This window comes from Bufo gargarizans, chromosome 5, assembly GCF_014858855.1.
Source record: "Bufo gargarizans isolate SCDJY-AF-19 chromosome 5, ASM1485885v1, whole genome shotgun sequence".
Taxonomy (NCBI): domain Eukaryota; kingdom Metazoa; phylum Chordata; class Amphibia; order Anura; family Bufonidae; genus Bufo; species Bufo gargarizans.
The window spans coordinates 294,107,127-294,127,674 of NC_058084.1; the positions used below are offsets into that span (position 1 = coordinate 294,107,127).

The 20,548-nt window shown below is 41.3% G+C and overlaps 1 protein-coding gene across 6 annotated transcripts in view; it reads right to left on the minus strand.

Moving 5' to 3' along the window:
* LOC122938086 (cadherin-10-like) overlaps positions 1-20,548 on the minus strand; it is a 516,432-nt gene that overhangs the window by 165,306 nt on the left and 330,578 nt on the right. For all 6 annotated transcript variants that reach the window (XM_044293379.1, XM_044293378.1, XM_044293374.1 and 3 more), the window contains 2 exons: positions 7,794-8,047; positions 4,776-4,912 (listed from right to left, as the gene is read on the minus strand). In XM_044293379.1, coding sequence (XP_044149314.1) covers positions 4,776-4,912; positions 7,794-8,047 — 391 coding nt within the window. The remainder of the gene's footprint in view (positions 1-4,775; positions 4,913-7,793; positions 8,048-20,548) is intronic.

Here is a 20,548-nt window from a genome sequence, read left to right on the forward strand (position 1 = left end):
AAAAAATGTGCTTTGACGGACACTAAATATCTTGCCCAGCAACAACAGTACAGCGGTGGGTAACGAGAGATTTAGAGGGAATTAAATTTGAGGCCTAGTATTTAGGCGCTGGGTCACCGGTATGGATTTAGTGACAGAATTAGACTTGGAAATACACAGTAGCGGGTGTGTGTGAAGTTATTCTGAATGACCCTATGTGCACCTTCAATATTATATACCCTTTTTGGGATAGATTTCAAATAGCTCTGATATAGCAGGAACCACTAAATTATGAAATTGCTAAATTGGGAATTGTACTTCAACCCAGAACAAAAAATGTGCTTTGACGGGCACTAAATAACTTTCCCAGCTACAACAGGACAACGGTAACGAGAGATTTAGAGGGATTTAAATTTGAGGCCTAGTATTTAGGCGCTGGGTGACAGGTATGGGTTTAGTGACAGAATTAGACTTGGAAATACACAGTAGCGGGTGTGTGTGAAGTTATTCTGAATGACCCTATGTGCACCTTCAATATTATATACCCTTTTTGGGATAGATTTCAAATAGCTCTGATATAGCAGAAACCACTAAATTATGAAATTGCTAAATTGGGAATTGTACTTCAACCCAGAACAAAAAATGTGCTTTGACGGACACTAAATATCTTGCCCAGCAACAACAGTACAGCGGTGGGTAACGAGAGATTTAGAGGGAATTAAATTTGAGGCCTAGTATTTAGGCGCTGGGTCACCGGTATGGATTTAGTGACAGAATTAGACTTGGAAATACACAGTAGCGGGTGTGTGTGAAGTTACTCTGAATGACCCTATGTGCACCTTCAATATTATATACCCTTTTTGGGATAGATTTCAAAGAGCTCTGATATAGCAGGAACCACTAAATTATGAAATTGCTAAATTGGGAATTGTATTTCAACCCAGAACAAGAAATGTGCTTGAACGGACACTAAATAACTCGCCCAGCTACAGCACTAGGGACAGATTTAGCTGGATATAAATTTGAGGCCTAGTATTTAGGCGCTGGGTGACCGGTATGGATTTAGTGACAGAATTAGACTGGGATATGGCCAAAAAATGAACAGACTATTGCTGGTTAAATGCACTTGGTGTGACAGCTTCACCCTGATGTAGGCTTTAGCCAAAAAACAACCACACCATTGAGGGTTAAATGCACTTGGTGACAGGCGCAGCTTGCCCCTGATTTTGTATATGGCCAAAAAATGAACAGACTATTGCTGGTTAAATGCACTTGGTGTGACAGCTTCACCCTGATGTAGGCTTTAGCCAAAAAACAACCACACCATTGAGGGTTAAATGCACTTGGTGACAGGCGCAGCTTGCCCCTGATTTTGTATATGGCCAAAAAATGAACAGACTATTGCTGGTTAAATGCACTTGGTGTGACAGCTTCACCCTGATGTAGGCTTTAGCCAAAAAACAACCACACCATTGAGGGTTAAATGCACTTGGTGACAGGCGCAGCTTGCCCCTGATTTTGTATATGGCCAAAAAATGAACAGACTATTGCTGGTTAAATGCACTTGGTGTGACAGCTTCACCCTGATGTAGGCTTTAGCCAAAAAACAACCACACCATTGAGGGTTAAATGCACTTGGTCGCAGCTTGTGCTGGCGCACCACAAGACACAAAATGGCCGCCGATCACCCCAGAAAAATGAGACTGACAAACGGTCTGTGCAGCCTAAAAACAGTGAGCAATTGAGGATCAGCAGCTCAATGATCCACAGCTGCAGATCGATCAGTTAATCAAGTCCTTTGGAGGAGTTAATCTGCCTAATCTCGCCCTACTGTCGCAGCCGCAACCTCTCCCTACGCTAATCAGAGCAGAGTGACGGGCGGCGCTATGTGACTCCAGCTTAAATAGAGGCTGGGTCACATGGTGCTCTGGCCAATCACAGCCATGCCAATAGTAGGCATGGCTGTGATGGCCTCTTGGGGCAAGTAGTATGACGCTTGTTGATTGGCTGCTTTGCAGCCTTTCAAAAAGCGCCAAGAAAGCGTCACAAAAGCGCGAAGAAAGCGACGAACACCGAACCCGAACCCGGACTTTTACGAAAATGTCCGGGTTCGGGTCCGTGTCACGGACACCCCAAAATTCGGTACGAACCCGAACTATACAGTTCGAGTTCGCTCATCCCTACCTACTACCAATTAAACATATTAGGTGATGTGCATCTCTGTAATGAGAAGGGGTGTGGTCTAATGACATCAACACCCTATATCAGGTGTGCATAATTATTAGGCAACTTCCTTTCCTTTGGCAAAATGGGTCAAAAGAAGGACTTGACAGGCTCAGAAAAGTCAAAAATAGTGAGATATCTTGCAGAGGGATGCAGCACTCTTAAAATTGCAAAGCTTCTGAAGCGTGATCATCGAACAATCAAGTGTTTCATTCAAAATAGTCAACAAGGTCGCAAGAAGCGTGTGGAAAAACCAAGGCGCAAAATAACTGCCCATGAATTGAGAAAAGTCAAGCGTGCAGCTGCCAAGATGCCACTTGCCACCAGTTTGGCCATATTTCAGAGCTGCAACATCACTGGAGTGCCCAAAAGCACAAGGTGTGCAATACTCAGAGACATGGCCAAGGTAAGAAAGGCTGAAAGACGACCACCACTGAACAAGGCACACAAGCTGAAACGTCAAGACTGGGCCAAGAAATATCTCAAGACTGATTTTTCAAAGGTTTTATGGACTGATGAAATGAGAGTGAGTCTTGATGGGCCAGATGGCTGGATTGGTAAAGGGCAGAGAGCTCCAGTCCGACTCAGACGCCAGCAAGGTGGAGGTGGAGTACTGGTTTGGGCTGGTATCATCAAAGATGAGCTTGTGGGGCCTTTTTGGGTTGAGGATGGAGTCAAGCTCAACTCCCAGTCCTACTGCCAGTTTCTGGAAGTCTGCAAGGTAAGAAAAACATGATTTTCATGCAGGACAATGCTCCATCACACGCGTCCAAGTACTCCACAATGTGGTTGGCAAGAAAGGGTATAAAAGAAGAAAATCTAATTTATTCTAAATATTAGTGAATTCTCGAAGTGCTGATATTTGCGATTAATATTCACTATTCGAATATTCATGCCCAACAGTAGTCCCTGAATGTTTTTTTTTTTTTTCACTCTCCCTGTCTCCCTATGTCTTTTTGGCAGACACTGTAAAACCCAACCACCCTTATTCACAATCCACACAAAATGACTTTCTGCTCATTCTGGTAGGGCACCTCACTGCCTACCGCACCATTCATTGGCTCATCCAGTTTGTCTGTCAGCCTGGGAGCCAATCAGGGCAAGCCATTCCCTCCACTTCCTTTCAGGTTCATGTGAGAACCATTCTTCTTCCTCCCTAGTGCTTTTTTTCCCCACCAATAGGTGTATTAAAATGGTTTTACCAGATTAGTCCGAAACTAACCTGAAAATATTTGGGTTCATATGCCATCTAAAAAATAGCAAAGTTCGGACCAAACCCAGTTTTGTCTGAACTGGTTCGCTCATCCTTAATATGAATGAATACAAGAATTTACAGGTGTATGTGATTTATCAATGTGTTTATGTCAGTTGTCTGGTGTAAATACTTTGAGAAATATGTTATTCAGAATAAACACCACTTTTCCAAATATAGTAGTTTGATAAAGTGGGTGAGACCAAGGGCAACTTCTTTCTTCTACAATTTTGTTCATTGAAATTTATTCTGCTCATTAAAAAATGTAAATTCATCATAAATCTTGTGTGTTGCGCTTTGCATTCTGTATTGACTGGGAGTGCTTGACACATACATACTGGGAGACTGCGTAGAGTCGGGGGGCCCATACTAAATTTTGCTATGTGGCCTTAAGGATTTGTTCATGCCCCTGACAAAACAAATACTTTTATCTCTAGTATAACTGCTATCTCCTCAAAGATTGCACCCTCACTCCTTTGAAATGCAAATTAGTCTGTTACTCTGTATTGTCTGATTGTCTGTATATATGTATGCACTGAAGTGTAAGGTGCCACAGAATATTATATTATTATTGCAAATAGAATATATTATTAGTTACGCCTATTTTAGCATATTAACCAGGGGGGGGGGGGGGGGGTAGGAATTGAACTTCACATATTTACACGAAAATGTGATATTATATTTTTGTTTACACCTTTTTTGACAGAGGCTTATATATTTAATACACAGAACAGAGTTGCACCAAATAATTTTGCAAAACAGAAAAAGTTGCTTAGTGTAAAGGCTATTTGATAAACAGGAAAAGATTATATCGTACTTGCACAAAAACACGGAAAATATTGCCTCTCATAGCATTTCTTGTTTCAATTTCAAGTGATGAAAATGTGAAAATAGTTGTATAATAAGACCAATCTTTTATAGCCGCAAAAAAACTGTGATGTATCCTCCCTGACGTACATAGTGATCATTAAAGTGGAACCACTAAATAATGTGCATTAGGGCGAAAAAAGTATTGAAATAACACAGACCTCATAGGTCATTGTCCCAAAGGTTACATGTACACCACTTAGAGATTGAATAAAAATAAAAGCCTTTAGATGGAAAGAATGGCATTGACAATCAGAGAGAATCAAAGTGTGACCTAAGGGAAATTCTGAGTTTCAACAAACACTCTGTCTGAATTTACAAGTAAGTTGTTCCTTTGAAGCTCATCATTTTTAAAGATATTACGGTCACAGAATAGGATTTTGGCGATTAGAGCAATTGATGATAGTGCAATGAAGAATACACAGTAAACAAGTATGATTATGAAATAGCTTACTAATTTCTGTAGCTATGATGCTTAGATTATGCCACTGGGATATTTCACGGTCCAAAGGTTTTGCTGTATAAATTGATCCATTTCCTGAGTGTATATTAAAAATTCTGTCAAGGTCAGTGTGTCGATCCAGAGAGAACCTAGCAGAAAAAAACATGTTTATAAGATATATTTTAATATTACTATAATTGGTATTTAAGTATTCATAAATATGGCTGGCTTCCACCAAGTTTCCATAAAAAATAAATAAAATAAAAACTTCAAATATTCAATATATGTTTAAATATACACTGCCTGTGCAAAAAAAAAAAAAAAAAAAGTTGCCACCTGGCTTTAACTAAGCAAATACGTATGAGCTTCCTATTGAATAATTACTGCATGGGCAATTATCTTTCAGCTGGCAACAAGTTATTTAACCCCAACCAGTGCAGTGAGTTGCTTCTCATTTATTAAACAACCATGTCGAAAGACACATCTAGTGGTCGTGGAAAAGATGTTAGTCTGTTTGAGAAGGGTCAAATCATTGGCATGCATCAAGCAGAGAAAACATAGAAAAGGAGATTGCAGAAACTACTAATTGGGTTAAGAACTGTCCAACGCATTATTAAAAGCTGGAAGGATAGTGGGGACCCATTGTATTCGAGGAAGAAATGTGGCGGAAAAAAATCCTGAATGATCGTGATTGGCGATCACTTAAACGTTTGGTGAAATCAAATAGAAGAAAAACAACAGTAGAACTCAGGGCTATGTTTAATATCGAAAGTAAGAGCATGTCCACATGCACAAATCAAAAGGGAACTCAAGGGATTGGGACTGAACAGCTGTGTAGCCATAAGAAAACCACTAATCAGTGAAGCAAGCCAGATAAAAAGGCTTCAATTTGCTAGGGAGCATAAAGATTGGACTCTGGAGCAATGGAAGAAGGTCATGTGGTCTGATGAGTCAAGATTTTCCCTGTTCCAGAGTGATGAGCACATCAGGGTAAGAAGAGAGGCAGATGAAGTGATGCACCCATCATGCCTAGTGCCTACTGTACAAGCCTGTGGGGGCAGTGCTCTGATCTGGGGTTGCTGCAGTTGGTCAGGTCTAGGTTCAGCAACAGTATGTGCTCCAAGAATGAGGTCAGCTGACTACCTGAACATACTGAATGACCAGGTTATTCCATCAATGGATTTTTTTCTTCCCTGATGGCATGGGCATATTCCAAGATGACAATGCCAGGATTCATTGGGCTTAAATTGTAAAAGAGAGGTCAGGCAGTGTATTTAAAATAGAACCACATAACATATACCTATATATCTTTTAGGTTACATTTATTAAATATGGAATTTTGACTTCAGATTCAGCAAGATCATCAAATTTTTTATCCTGCAGAAAAAAAAAAATTGTATGTTCTGGTTTGTAGTTATAATCATAGGTCAACACTAGTGATGAGCGAATCAAAGTCAAAACAAACTGACTCAGGAAAAAATTTATTTGCCTCAAAGCTTAATTTCCTTGTGGTTCATGGTAACACATACATTTTCCCTGAAATGGCAAGGCAAAAAAAAAAATACTCACCTTATTCATGTGTGTTTGAAAAGGACCCTGTGGCCATCTTGATTTAGGATACCATTGGAAATCTTGCACGGGGTGACGTATGATGTCTGGTGGCACAGCAGCCTCTACCCTCAAATTGGATATGGTGAATATTAGTGATAAGTGAAGAGAGCTTTGGATCATAGATCCAAAGTAATTTTGTTCACAACTTCATATTAAAGGGGTATTCCCATCTTAGAGAATGGGGGCATATCGCTAGGATATGCCCCCATTGTCTGATAGGTGCCACTACTGGGACCCGCACCTATATCGAGAACGGAGAGGGGAGCGCTGTGGCTGGAGGACCCCAGATTTCTCAGGGTCCGTCCATCACCAATCGCTAATCCCCACCTCTCCCATAGAAGTGAATGGCCGGCCCATGCTCCCATTCATTTCTATGGGGCAGCTGGCAATAGCCGAGCCAGCGCTCTGCTATTTTCGACGGCCCCATAGAAATGAATGGAGGGCGGCTGCGCATGCATAGTTCGTTCTCCTTCACTTTCGGGGCTCCGTTCTCAATATAGGTGCGGGTCCCAGTGGTGGGACCTGCACCTATAAGACAATGGGGGCATATCATAGAGATATGCCCCCATTGTCTGAGATGAGAAAACCCCTTTAATGCTGTATGGAGATCTGTCTCCATACAGCATTAAAATGTATTGCCTTCGATGAGGCGAGGTCAGTTATTCACAAAGTCAAGCGAGACTTCATTGTATAACTTCGATATTAGATTTTTTAAGTGGAAAAACCTTTTAAAACTTGGAACCAAACTCGGCTTCGGTTCCGAATGGTACCTGAAAGCCTTCAATGTTAATCTCAGATAACTCGATCAGTGATGAACGCAGCATCTGAGGAGTTCAATGACAGGGACGGCACAATCACCGTTCTCTGTCATTGTGCCTGTTACATACAAAGAAATGAAATTTGGCGAAGTAGAATATTTGATAACTTTGCTCAACACTAGTCAACAATCACAATTTTAAAATGTTACATAAAATAGCTGAATGTTACACTGTGACTTTAAGCTGATCAGTCACTATAATATGCTGCCCTATTAAATGGCAGCATAGTAATAGTACAGATGAGAAAAATTCCTGAAATTCTTATTAGTATCAATTTGGCCATCAGATTTGGTCGAAGACTCCAAATAAATATGACCCAAATCAAAAGTGCCCCAAATACCCCGGAAAATTGAGCATGACATGCTGAGGTCTCCTAATACTATATCCAACCCATTTAGAGCTCTTGAATGCCAAGACAGCAGAGAGTATGTTCTCCTATGGCGTATATTTTGTAGACATTTCTGCAAATGGAAAATCATGCTATATATATCTTAATTGGGTCATTTAACCAGGGAATCCCAGGAAATACCATTCCTTATACTGCACAATAAGCTTGAAGGAAAGAATCATTGAAGGTTTCACTCAGTAAAAGTAAATTTACCTTATAGGACTAGAAATGGTGTCTGGATCTCTTGCCATCACTGTTCCAATTATAGTTCCAAGTTCAATATCCTCATGTACTTTAAACATGTAGCTAGGTCGGCCAAAAATAGGAGGCTCATCAGCATCTTCTACTGATATTTTTACGGTTGCAGTATCTTTAAAAGGACCAAGATAGTGGAAATGGGGATCAATATGAGTATTCTCAGCTTCCACTTTTAAGGAGTACAGTCTTTTACTTTCATAATCCAATTTCTGTGTACAAAAATAAAAGTAGAAAATGTTAATAATTTATGAACATATCTAGAACAATGCCCATTAATAAACATCTATCTCCAATTCTCACTGTCTTCCTGTCTGTGTATTTAAGTTTTGGCAATAGCTATCTGCTCCAAAATTCTGTTTAAAAAGCTGCTGTATGAACACCCCCTTTGAAATCTTCATTGAAAAACTGCTTAGTAAAATATAAGTAAAACCTGGAGGTAAAATTGTGCAATCAAATGTATATACCATTAGGTCAAGTAGAATATTACATGGAATTTAGAAGCAGACTTGCATTGGGTGAAATACTTCACCAAAGGGTTTCCATATGGATGGTAAGAATAGATGGATGGTAAGCGTCTCCAGAGGATTCCAATTAAAGTGGTTATTTATATTGATGGTCTATCCTGTGATATTACATTTATCGGTCACATGGCTAGGGGCAGCTGAGTCCCATTGAAGAGAATGGGGCTGAGCTGGGACATAAAACACAGTCCAGACTGCTGTGCAATGCGAACATAATGGAGTGGACCCCAGTACATGCATGGCAGCCATGACAGTGTTTTTCAGCACAGCTTTAAATGTTAACGGTGGGAAAAAAAGGAGCAATAGGAAAATAAAAACTAGTAATCTGAATTCCTACTACTTATGTATTACTGTAGATTGTAGTCCAAAAGCATAGGGACAAAATCCATTTAAACAGCTTATTCACCCCTTCAACATTGTCAAAAATGATATAGTTTCCTCATATATTTACTAGTAAATGTGAGATTGTTCACCATTTATGTATTTTGTTGAATGGTGTGGAATTACTGGATATTTCCACAATATATGCCATTTGATTTTTCACATCTTTTTCGCGATGGGAAACCAACCATCCCTGCTATAATTAATTACATTTGCATAATAAATATCAATAGATTTGGGAAATAAATCTGGCAGTTTTAGTTGCATTGTGCACATTTAAATTCAGAACAATGCAGGAACAAATACATACTGAAAGATCTTATAAAGCTGGAATAATATGCCACAGCTTTTGTGCCAGTTATTAACCCCTTAGTGACCAGCCTGTTTTGGGTCTTAATGAACCAAGCAATTTTTTTTTATTTTTCGCCTTCCAAGAGATGTAACTTTTATATATACAGCCATAAGGGGACCAATGTGAAGGATCAGAGTGGCATGGTTCAGGTGAATTAGGACAAACATACTAGGGTAGAAAGAATGAGGGGATCCTCAACAACCTTTTTAAGGTAAATTTTTAGGGAATTAATAATCCTGTAATTACACACTGTATACTAAATATTTTATACAAACCGGATTCCAACAAAGTTGGGACACTATACAAATCGTGAATTAAAACTGAATGCAATGATGTGGAGGTGCCAACTTCTAATATTTTTTTTCAGAATAGAACATAAATCACGGAACAAAAGTTTAAACTGAAAAAAAAAGTACCATTTTAAGGGAAAAATATGTTGAATCAGAATTTCATGGTGTCAACAAATCCCCAAAAAGTTGGGACAAGGCCATTTTCACCACTATGTGGCATCTCCCCTTCTTCTTACAACACTCAACAGACGTCTGGGGACAGAGGAGACCAGTTTCTCAAGTTTAGAAATAGGAATGCTCTCCCATTCTTGTCTAATACAGGCCTCTAACTGTTCAATCGTCTTGGGCCTTCTTTGTTGCACCTTCCTCTTTATGATGTGCCAAATGTTATTCTATAGGTGAAAGATCTGGACTGCAGATTGGCCATTTCAGTACCCGGATCCTTCTCCTACGTAGCCATGATGTTGTGATTGATGCAGAATGTGGTCTGGCATTATCTTGTTGAAAAATGCAGGGTCTTCCCTGAAAGTGATGACGTCTGGATGAGAGCATATGTTGTTCTAGAACCTGAATATATTTTTCTGCATTGATGGTGCCTTTCCAGACATGCAAGCTGCCCATGCCACATGCACTCATGCAACCCCATACCATCAGAGATGCAGGCTTCTGAACTGAGCGTTGATAACAACTTGGGTTGTCCTTGTCCTCTTTGGTCCGGATGACATGGCGTCCCAGATTTCCAAAAAGAACTTCAAATCGTGACTCGTCTGACCACAGAACAGTCTTCCATTGTGCCACACTCCATTTTAAATGATCCCTGGCCCAGTGCAACGGCAGATGGCATGGTGGATTGTGTTCACTGACAATGGTTTCTGGAAGTATTCCTGAGCCAATTCTGTGATTTCCTTTACAGTAGCATTCCTGTTTGTGGTGCAGTGTCGTTTAAGGGCCTGGAGATCACGGGCATCCAGTATGGTTTTACGGCCTTGACCCTTACGCACAGAGATTGTTCCAGATTCTCTGAATCTTCGGATTATGTTATGCACAGTTGATGATGATAGATGCAAAGTCTTTGCAATTTTTCGCTGGGTAACACCTTTCTGATATTGCTCCACTATCTTTCTGCGCAACATTGTGGGAATTGGTGATCCTCTACACATCTTGGCTTCTGAGAGAACTGCCACTCTGAGAAGCTCTTTTTATACCCAATCATGTTGCCAATTTACCTAATTAGTGTAAATTGGTCTTCCAGCTCTTCGTTATGCTCAAATTTACTTTTTCCAGCCTCTTATTGCTACTTGTCCCAACTTTTGGGGGATTTGTTGACACCGTGAAAATTTGAATCAACGTATTTTTCCTTTAAAATGATACATTTACTCGGATTAAACGTTTGATCTGTCATCTACGTTCTATTACAAATAAAATATTGACATTTGCCAACTCCACATCATTGTATTCAGTTTTTATTCACAATTTGTTTAGTGTCCCAACTTTTTTGGAATCCGGTTTGTATTACTTATAGGTCAGAGAAGGGAATAAAGAAAGAAAGGCACTCTTTGTGGAACTTCTGATCCACAGGGGACCAGAAGCAGCAGGTATAGATCTTCCATACCACAAGCACCAGGGATGGACCCTCTGTGATGGAAAAGAGTGCTAGTAAATAGGTAATTGCCTTTCTTTCTTGAGGCAGAGCTGTCTGGGCCCATAACTAAAATTGCACTGAGAGTCAGACAACCACTTTAAGTATAAAAATCTAAATGGTCCTCTTTTTTTCTGAGGGGTATGCAGCCTGATATAGTTCAGTATAATGAAGGAGCCCCCTAAATTTGCTATATGAGTTAACATATTTCTGCCACTAACCACTACTTAGTCTTGATATTGTCAGCTATTATATAATATCTTGATCTAAATCTTTCTTTCTTCAGCGTTTTGTAAAGCAAATTTAAATCAATTCTTATATAGTAAAGAAATAGAGATATATATCGTCAAATTATTGTGCAGGTTATAAACCAAAACATACAATGGAAATAAGTGAAGACTTGCCTCAGCAATTATATCCCTGTGCAGTTTTTATAAATGTGTCTCACAGTGCTAGGTTTGCTGCATTTAGAAAAATTGTATACCTATTTACCCTCCAGTTAAATATGTATTGGAGCTTACATAAGGGATGACAACACTACTGGAAACTAGAAAGTTAAACATTATTAAAGTGTTTTTATCATCTCAGTAATGGAACATCCTGACAGTTCAAGCATTGCGTCCTCTTAACAGGATGGGAAATCTCTATTCATTTACTTTCCATCACAATTATAGCACTACAGAGCTTCTGCTACTCCATGGGGTATTAACCAGAAGGTATGTGCTTGCCTTTCTACTACTAGGTCATTCGTGTGACCTATTCTTATTCCTCCTGTGAGTCATTCTTGATGCAGACTCTAGTCTACTAATTAACTGCTCACTCTCTAAAGACTAATCCCTACCTAAAATGACAAATGCAAGGCCGCCAATTGATTCTAAAATAGTCTACAGCAACATGCTAACCTGTAATTTAGAATAGCTGCATTTTTTTACTTCATTTGGACTACAGACAATTAAGTAAACAATCAAATCCTTCACATAATACTTAATGTGACTTGAATCTTTGAGAGTTTTAAATTGGGTGATATATAGAGATTAGCGAAAGTGCTGTTTTTTGCTAGTAGTGGGTGCAATGACAGGTAGCTGTGATAGCATTGCTCCCCATCATTGTAGCCCTGAAATTCCACGTTCATAAATAATTGCGGCATCTGAGAGTAATAACATAGTTTAAAGTTAACAGTAAAAAAATTACATCATACTTACTGCCTCCATTTGCTTGTGACAGGCCGGACGCCACAATCTTGCTTGAAGATCTTACGCAAAATCTCGTGCGGCCTGAGGTGACGTCATGGGAAAACAGATCTTCAAACAAAATGGCGGCAGCCGGACTGTCACTAGCAAATGTTTTTTTGTTTTTTTGTTTGTTTTTTTACATTATTTCAGGTTAAATCTATTTGATACCACGAAGCACAAGGAAATTCTGCTTTGCGGCAAATCGAATGTATCCTGAAATTCAGATTGAATTCCACTCCATTGGATTTCATTCTCTCATCTCTAGTTATACAGTTAAAAGAGACCAACTTTGGTTATTATGTATTGTCTTCAAGAATGCTAGAGAAAGAGTTCAGATAGCTTGGAAATTGTTTTTTGTAACAATGTTGGACAAAAGCTTCTCTGTAGTCATGCCATGGTTAGGAACCTCAACACAATTGATCCCGGACTTTAATATATGTCTAGGAGTATACAATTCCTGACTCTGATCATCTAATTTGAAGTGGTTATCCCATGATTAATGTAAAAAATGAAAATCAGACATCATATAGTACAAGACAATATAAAACTAGAACCTGCTTGGTACCTTACATGGATCCAGAGATTTCCCCATGTATTGCTTTGCTGGATCTACACTGAGCTGACAGCTCAAAGGGAGTGTATTTTCTGATGCAGCTATAAGGGGGCATGCCCATGCTCTCCCTATCGCAACTCAGATGACAGTTGAAGGATGAAACTGAGTATGTGTGGCCATCTCAGTGAGCCAGACAAAAAAATAAGAAATGAAACAAACAGCAGAAGAGTTATACAGATACATTTTATTAAAGGGGTTGGCCACTTTCTGGCCGTTTTGATCAATGTGTTTGTAAGATGATTATATGACACTTACTAATATAGTCTTTGTAGATATTCTGCACCATTTTCTATATTTCATAAGATATTCTCTCTTGTTGGCCAAGTCCTTTGTGCAGTCCACACAGCAATCCTGTCCATAAAATGGCTGCAGATGGAAGTTCATGTGGCAAATCACTCAGTCTCCTCCATTAAAAAATAGGTGCACTAAACTCTCCAAATTTCAGGTGCAGATGGCAAATATGGTTTATAGAGATGGTTAAGTGATGTGTCTGGAGTTATTTTTTCCTGGTTACATGACCCTCCATCAGCAGCCATCTTATGGACAGATCTCCTGTGTGGACAGCACAGAATATTTACCCAACAAGGGGACACAACTTCACAGAAAATCATCAAAGGCTATAGCAGTAGGTGTCATATAATCATCTTACAGACACATTGGTCAAGAGTAGCCAGAAATTGGGCAACCCGTTTAAATAACTCAGTGGCTATGCTCATTTTTTTATTACAATCAGAATTCATATCCAGGTGGTGGTTTGAAAACTGTTGAATATTTTTTCATGGGATAACCCCTGTAAGGAGGGAAAATAGTATAAAACATAATTTGACATGATTGTATGAAGCATATACTGTACATAGGGCATCTGGATATGCTTAAGAACATTGGCATATTAGATGAAAGCATGATAGCGTAGGATGGATGGGTTCAGTCTGTTCCTGTTTTAATCCCAGTGATGCTCCTTACTATCATCTGCCCTCAATACCAGCATAAATATCCAAACTTTTGATGATCCCCACGAGCACCATCAAATCTATCATAACCAAATAGAAAGATCATGGCACAACAGCAAACCTGTCAAGAGACATCCGCCCACCAAAACTCATTGACTGGGCAAGGAGGGCATTAATCAGAGAGGCAGCACAGAGACCTAAGGTAACCTTGGAGGAGCTACAGAGTTCCACAGCAGAGACTAGAGTATCTGTACATAGGACGACAATAAGCCGTACACTTTGTAGAGTTGGGCTTTATGGCAGAGTGGCCAGAAGAAAGCAATTACTTTCAGCTAAAAACAAAAAGGCACGTTGTGAGTTTGCGAAAAGGTATGTGGGAGACTCCCAAAATGTATGGAGGAATTTGCTCTGGTCTCAAGAGACTAAAATTGAACTTTTCGGCCATCAAAGAAAACGCTATGTCTGGCGCAAACCCAACATATCACATCACCCAAGGAACACCAGCATCATACTGTGGGGATGATTTTCAGCAGCTGGGACTGAAAAAAACTGGTCAGTGTTAAGGGAACAATATATGGTGCTAAATAAAGGGATATTCTTGAGCAAAACCTGTACCACTCTATGCATGATTTGAGGCTAGGACAAAGGTTCACCTTCCAGCAGGAAAATGACCCCAAACACACTGCTATAGCAACACTTGGGTGGTTTATAGTGATGAGCGGCAGGTGCCATATTTGATTTCGACGAAATTCGCGAATATTCGAAAGAATATTTGTTTTATATTCGTCAAAACTCGAATATTCGTCATTATTCTAGTTATCGCGATTAATATGCGATATAAATAATCGCGTATTGCGATTTTAACTTAAGGCTATTCTGCTATTGTAATAGCAATGCGATTAATTCAAGTTATAATAATCGACTTTTGATTTCAACTTAGCACTGCTATATTCCATATTCGTTAATTCCAGCCTAATATGGAATATAGCAGGTCCAAGTTGAAATCACAATTCGATTATTATAACTTGAATTAATCGAATTGCGATTTCAACTTAGCACTGCTATATTCCATATTAGGCTAGAATTAACGAATATGGAATATAGCATTACTAAGTTGAAATCGCCATGCGATTCCTTTGAGTTATATTAATCGCATGGCGATTTCAACTTGGACCTGGCTTACTATATGGTTGGCTTCAATGGCTTGGTAGAATTAGCGAATATGACGAATATATTCGTTATATTCCACAAAACGAATATAACAAATGTATTCGTTATATTCCACAAAACGAAGATAACGAAGTATTCTGCATCTTCGTTTTAGCTACCTATTGGTCAACTTCGCTAATTCTAGCAACCATATAGGAAAGTTTACTATAGAGACAGCTAAGTTTAATTCGCTATGCGATTATATGACTGCTTTTTTTTTATAGATAGAATAATTATAATAATTATCAGGTATTATAATTATTCTATTTTTTTTTTTTAAAAGCAGTCATATAATCGCATAGCGAATTAAACTTAGCTGTCTCTATAGTAAACATTCCTATATGATTGCTAGAATTAGCGAAGTTGATGAATAGGTAGCTAAAACGAAGATGCAGAATACTTCGTTATCTTCATTTTGTGGAATATGACGAATACATTCGCCATATTAGTTTTGTGGAATATAACAAATATATTTGTCATATTCGCTAATTCTACCAAGCCAACCATAGTAAACCAGGTCCAAGTTGAAATCGCAATGCGATTAATACAACTCGAAGTAATCGCATGGCGATTTCAACTTTGTAATGCTATATTCCATATTAGGCTAGAATTAATGAATTTGGAATATAGCAGTGCTAAGTTGAAATCGCAATTCGATTATTATAACTTGAAATAATCGAATTGCGATTTCAACGTAATTCTCAAATCCGACAGTACATTCTAGTATATGGAGTCGTTCCCATGGTGATGGGGACGCTCCATGAGCATGGAATATAGCATTACTAAGTTGAAATCGCCATGCGATTACTTCGAGTTATATTAATCGCATGGCGATTTCAACTTGGACCTGGTTTACTATATGGTTGGCTTCAATGGCTTGGTAGAATTAGCGAATATGACGAATATATTCGTTATATTCCACAAAACGAAGATAACGAAGTATTCTGCATCTTTGTTTTAGCTACCTATTGGTCAACTTCGCTAATTCTAGCAATGATATAGGAAAGTTGACTATAGAGACAGCTAAGAATTTGCTAGGCGATTATATTACTTTGCTTTTTTAAAAATAAATAGAATAATTATAATACCTGATAATTATTATAATTATTCTATTTATAAAAAAAAGCAAAGTAATATAATCGCATAGCGAATTAAACTTAGCTGTCTCTATAGTAAACTTTCCTATATGATTGCTAGAATCAGCGAAGTTGATGAATAGGTAGCTAAAACGAAGATGCAGAATACTTCGTTATCTTCGTTTTGTGGAATATGACGAATACATTCGTTATATCCGTTTTGTGGACTATAACGAATATATTCGTCATATTCGCTAATTCTACCAAGCCAGTGAAGCCAACCATATAGTAAACCAGGTCCAAGTTGAAATCGCCATGCGATTAATATAACTCGAAGGAATCACATGGCGATTTCAACTTAGTAATGCTGTATTCAATGCTCATGGAGCGTCCCCATCACCATGGGAACGACTCCATATACTAGAATGTACTGTCGGATATGAGAATTACGTTGAAATCGCAATTCGATTATTTCAAGTTATAATAATCGAATTGCGATTTCAACTTAGCACTGCTATATTCCATATTAGGATAGAATTAATGAATATGGAATATAGCAGTGTTAAGTTGAAATCGCAATTCGATTATTATAACTTGAAATAATCGAATTGCGATTTCAACGTAATTCTCAAATCCGACAGTACATTCTAGTATATGGAGACGTTCCCATGGTGATGGGGACGCTCCATGAGCACGGAAGTCGGCAGAAGCGGCAACGGGCACTGAATGGAGCAGCCAGGAAGCCAGGAATCCAAAGGACAGGTAAGAACAACTTTAGGGAAGTGGGAAAGGAAAAAATATAACAATAAAAAAATAAAAATAAAAGAATATTCAAAATATCGAATTTATAGCTCTATATTCGAAATATTCGCAAATTAGCGAAGTGCTGATATTCGCAAAAAAAATTGATATTCGAATATTCGCGCTCAACACTAGTGGTTTAAGGGGAAACATGTAAATGTGTTGGAATGGCCTAGTCAAAGCCCAGATCTCAATCCAATAGAAAATCTGTGGTCAAACTTGCTGTTCACAAGCGCAAACCATTCAACTTGAAGGAGCTGGAGCGTTTTTGCAAGGGGGAATGGGCAAAAATCCCAGTGGTAACATGTGGCAAGCTCATAGAGACTTATCCAGAACCATTTCCGCTTACTCTGTCTACTTGAAATGCAAGCTCTTATAGCAAGTCAGCAACTGGTTGATGTTTCCTACTGTCATGGTCTTACCTTCTTGCTGTTCTCCTTCGTTTGACATGTGCTGGCGGCCATCTTGGTTTCTGGGTTTCTTGTAGCCTCCCACCCTGCGGCTTCTCCTTCCCACTGGGAGGAGCTGGATGCCTAGCTCATATATATAGGAGGTCTGTGGCTTCAGTTCCTTGCTTGGTCCTCCTGTGTTCACATGCTTCTAAGACTGCTGCTGCTTCTGGTTCCTGATCCTGGCTTCGTCTGACTACCCTGCTGGTTCCTGATCTAGGCTTCGTCTGACTACCCTGCTGGTTCCTGATCCAGGCTTCGTCTGACTACCCTTCTGGTTCCTGATCTCTGGCTTCGCAAGACCCTGCTTCGGTTTAGCCATCCGTTTGGACTTTTGCCTTACAGCTTGATTTTCAATAAAGCCTTCTTATTTCCACTTATCTCTTGTTGTACGTCTGGTTCATGGTTCCATGACATTAGGACCAAGCCATGAATTCTGACGGTACAGGGCCATCCTCGCTACCTACGCTGGTTGCCAGACTTGATCAGCAGGATCACCTGTTGGGTCGGTTCGCTGTGGCGTTGCAAACCCTGCTTGAACGCACGGCTCATTTAGCTTCCGTTGCCGATGGGTCGGTTGTCGCTCCTGGGCCCGCTCCTACTGCCGCTCCGGTTGTTGCGCCAGAGTCTACCCCGACACCTGTTGCTGCGCCTGCGGTGTTTCGGGGTATGACCGGTTCTGCCCCCCTTCCACAGCGCTTTGGGGGAGAGCCAACTCAGTGCCGAGGTTTCCTTAACCAGGTGGGCATTTATTTCGAGTTGCTGCCACATGCCTTTCCTACTGAGAGATCAAAGGTGGGCTTCTTGATCTCGCTGCTCTCGGACAAGGCCTTGGCCTGGGCCAGCCCTTTATGGGAGAACAACAATCCGGTGGTTGCCGAGTTTTCCGGTTTTGTTGCTTCTCTTCGGAAGGTATTCGATGTGCCGGCTCGTGCTGCCTCTGCTGCGAAGCTCCTTATGTCCATCAGACAGGGTTCACGATCCGTAGCTGAATACGCCATTGAGTTTCGTACCCTGGCAGCAGAGGTGGGCTGGAATAATGAGGCTCTGGTCGCTGCTTTCTCTCATGGTCTCTCGGATGCCTTGAAGGATGAGGTTGCAGCTAAGGACCTACCAGTGGAGCTCGAGTCTCTTATTTCTTTCCTGATTTTGATTGACACCAGACTCAGGGAGAGACCTTCCTTTAAGGAGAGCCTGCGGAGGTCTTCTAACAGATTGGCGCCTACGTTTGCTGTCCCACCCGTGCCTCCCTCTCCTCCCACGCCTCCTGGGGATGACTTGTCTGGGGGTGAACCCATGCAGCTGGGGTTTGCTCGCCTGTCCGAGGGGGAGAGGGTACTCCGGAGACGCGAGGGCCGATGCATGTACTGTGGTCTCGGTGGGCATTTTCGGTTGGCATGCCCGAACCGTCCGGGAAACGCTCGCACCTGAGATCCTGTCAGGGGCAGATCTTGGGTGGAGTCTCCTCGTCCCCGGTTTCCCGTGTTGACAAACCACTGATTACTGTTGTCCTCTCCTGGGTCGGGGGCTCGGTGACGACCCAGGCGTTGGTGGACTCTGGTGCTGGTGGTTTGTTCATTGATAGTGTGTTCGCTGCCGCCAATTCCATTCCTCTGCAGCCTCGAGGTTCCCCACTGGCTCTTGAGGCGATAGACGGCAGACCCCTTCTGCCGCCACACGTGACTCAGGAGACCCTTCCAGTGGGGATGGCCATTGGTGCCGTTCACAGAGAGTCGGTCTGTCTCCAGGTTATTTCGTCTCCACACTACTCGGTGGTCTTGGGGTACCCCTGGCTCCAGAAGCATAATCCGACTTTCGATTGGAGATCGGCCGAGATCCTCTCGTGGTCACCGCAGTGTGGGGCTAGTTGCATCCATGGGCCTGTCAAGTTGCTGTGTACTTCCTCGGACTCTCTGTTGCCTCCTGAATACGAGGAGTACCGGGATGTATTCGATAAGGTGCGTGCGGTTGCCCTACCTCCGCACCGCCCATACGATTGTGCCATAGAGTTACAATCTGGTGCCGTTCCTCCTCGTGGCAAAGTCTATCCACTGTCGGTAGCGGAGAATGAGGCCATGGAGGAGTACGTGAGGGAGGCGCTTTCACGCGGACACATTCGCAAATCCTCGTCCCCGGCAGGGGCTGGATTTTTCTTTGTGAAAAAGAAGGGCGGTGAGTTGAGGCCTTGCATCGATTACAGGGGTCTCAATCGCATCACGATCAAGAACGCTTACCCGATACCCTTGATTTCCGAGCTGTTCGATCGCCTCAAAGGGGCCACGGTCTTTACCAAACTCGACCTGAGGGCAGCATATAACCTGGTAAGGATCAAGGCGGGCGATGAGTGGAAGACCGCGTTTAACACCAGGACCGGTCATTATGAATCCTTGGTTATGCCCTTTGGGTTGTGCAATGCGCCCGCAGTCTTCCAGGAATTCATCAACGATGTTTTCCGTGACCTGTTGCAGCAGTGTGTGGTGGTCTATTTGGATGACATCTTGGTATATTCTGAATCCATGGAGGCCCACATTCTGGATGTCAGACGGGTGTTGCAATGGTTACGAGAGAACAAGCTGTTCGGTAAGCTTGAGAAATGCGAATTTCACCGATCCCAGGTAACCTTCTTAGGTTACATAATTTCCGCTGAGGGGTTCTCCATGGATCCTGAGAAGGTTTCGGCTGTCTTACAGTGGCCCCAGCCCAGTGGTCTTCGTGCCCTGCAGCGCTTTTTGGGCTTCGCCAATTATTATCGGAAGTTCATCAGGGACTTTTCCATGCTAGCCAAGCCTCTCACGGATCTGACCAGGAAGGGCAGTAATCCCCAGGTCTGGCCGCTCGAGGCCATCCGAGCTTTTGAGGCTCTAAAGTCCGCCTTTGTGTCGGCTCCGATTCTGTCGCATCCCAACCCTGGGTTGCCTTTTGTCCTCGAGGTGGACGCGTCTGAGACGGGAGTAGGCGCCCTTCTGTCTCAGCGTAGAACACCAGAGGGTCCTCTGCTTCCTTGTGGGTTTTACTCCCGGAAACTGTCTTCCGCGGAGTGCAACTATCAGATTGGTGACAGGGAGTTATTGGCCATCGTGCAGGCCCTTAAAGAATGGAGGCACTTGCTCGAGGGCTCGGTGGTTCCGGTTCTCATTCTGACGGACCACAAGAATCTGACCTACCTCTCTGAGGCCAAGAGATTGACACCACGTCAG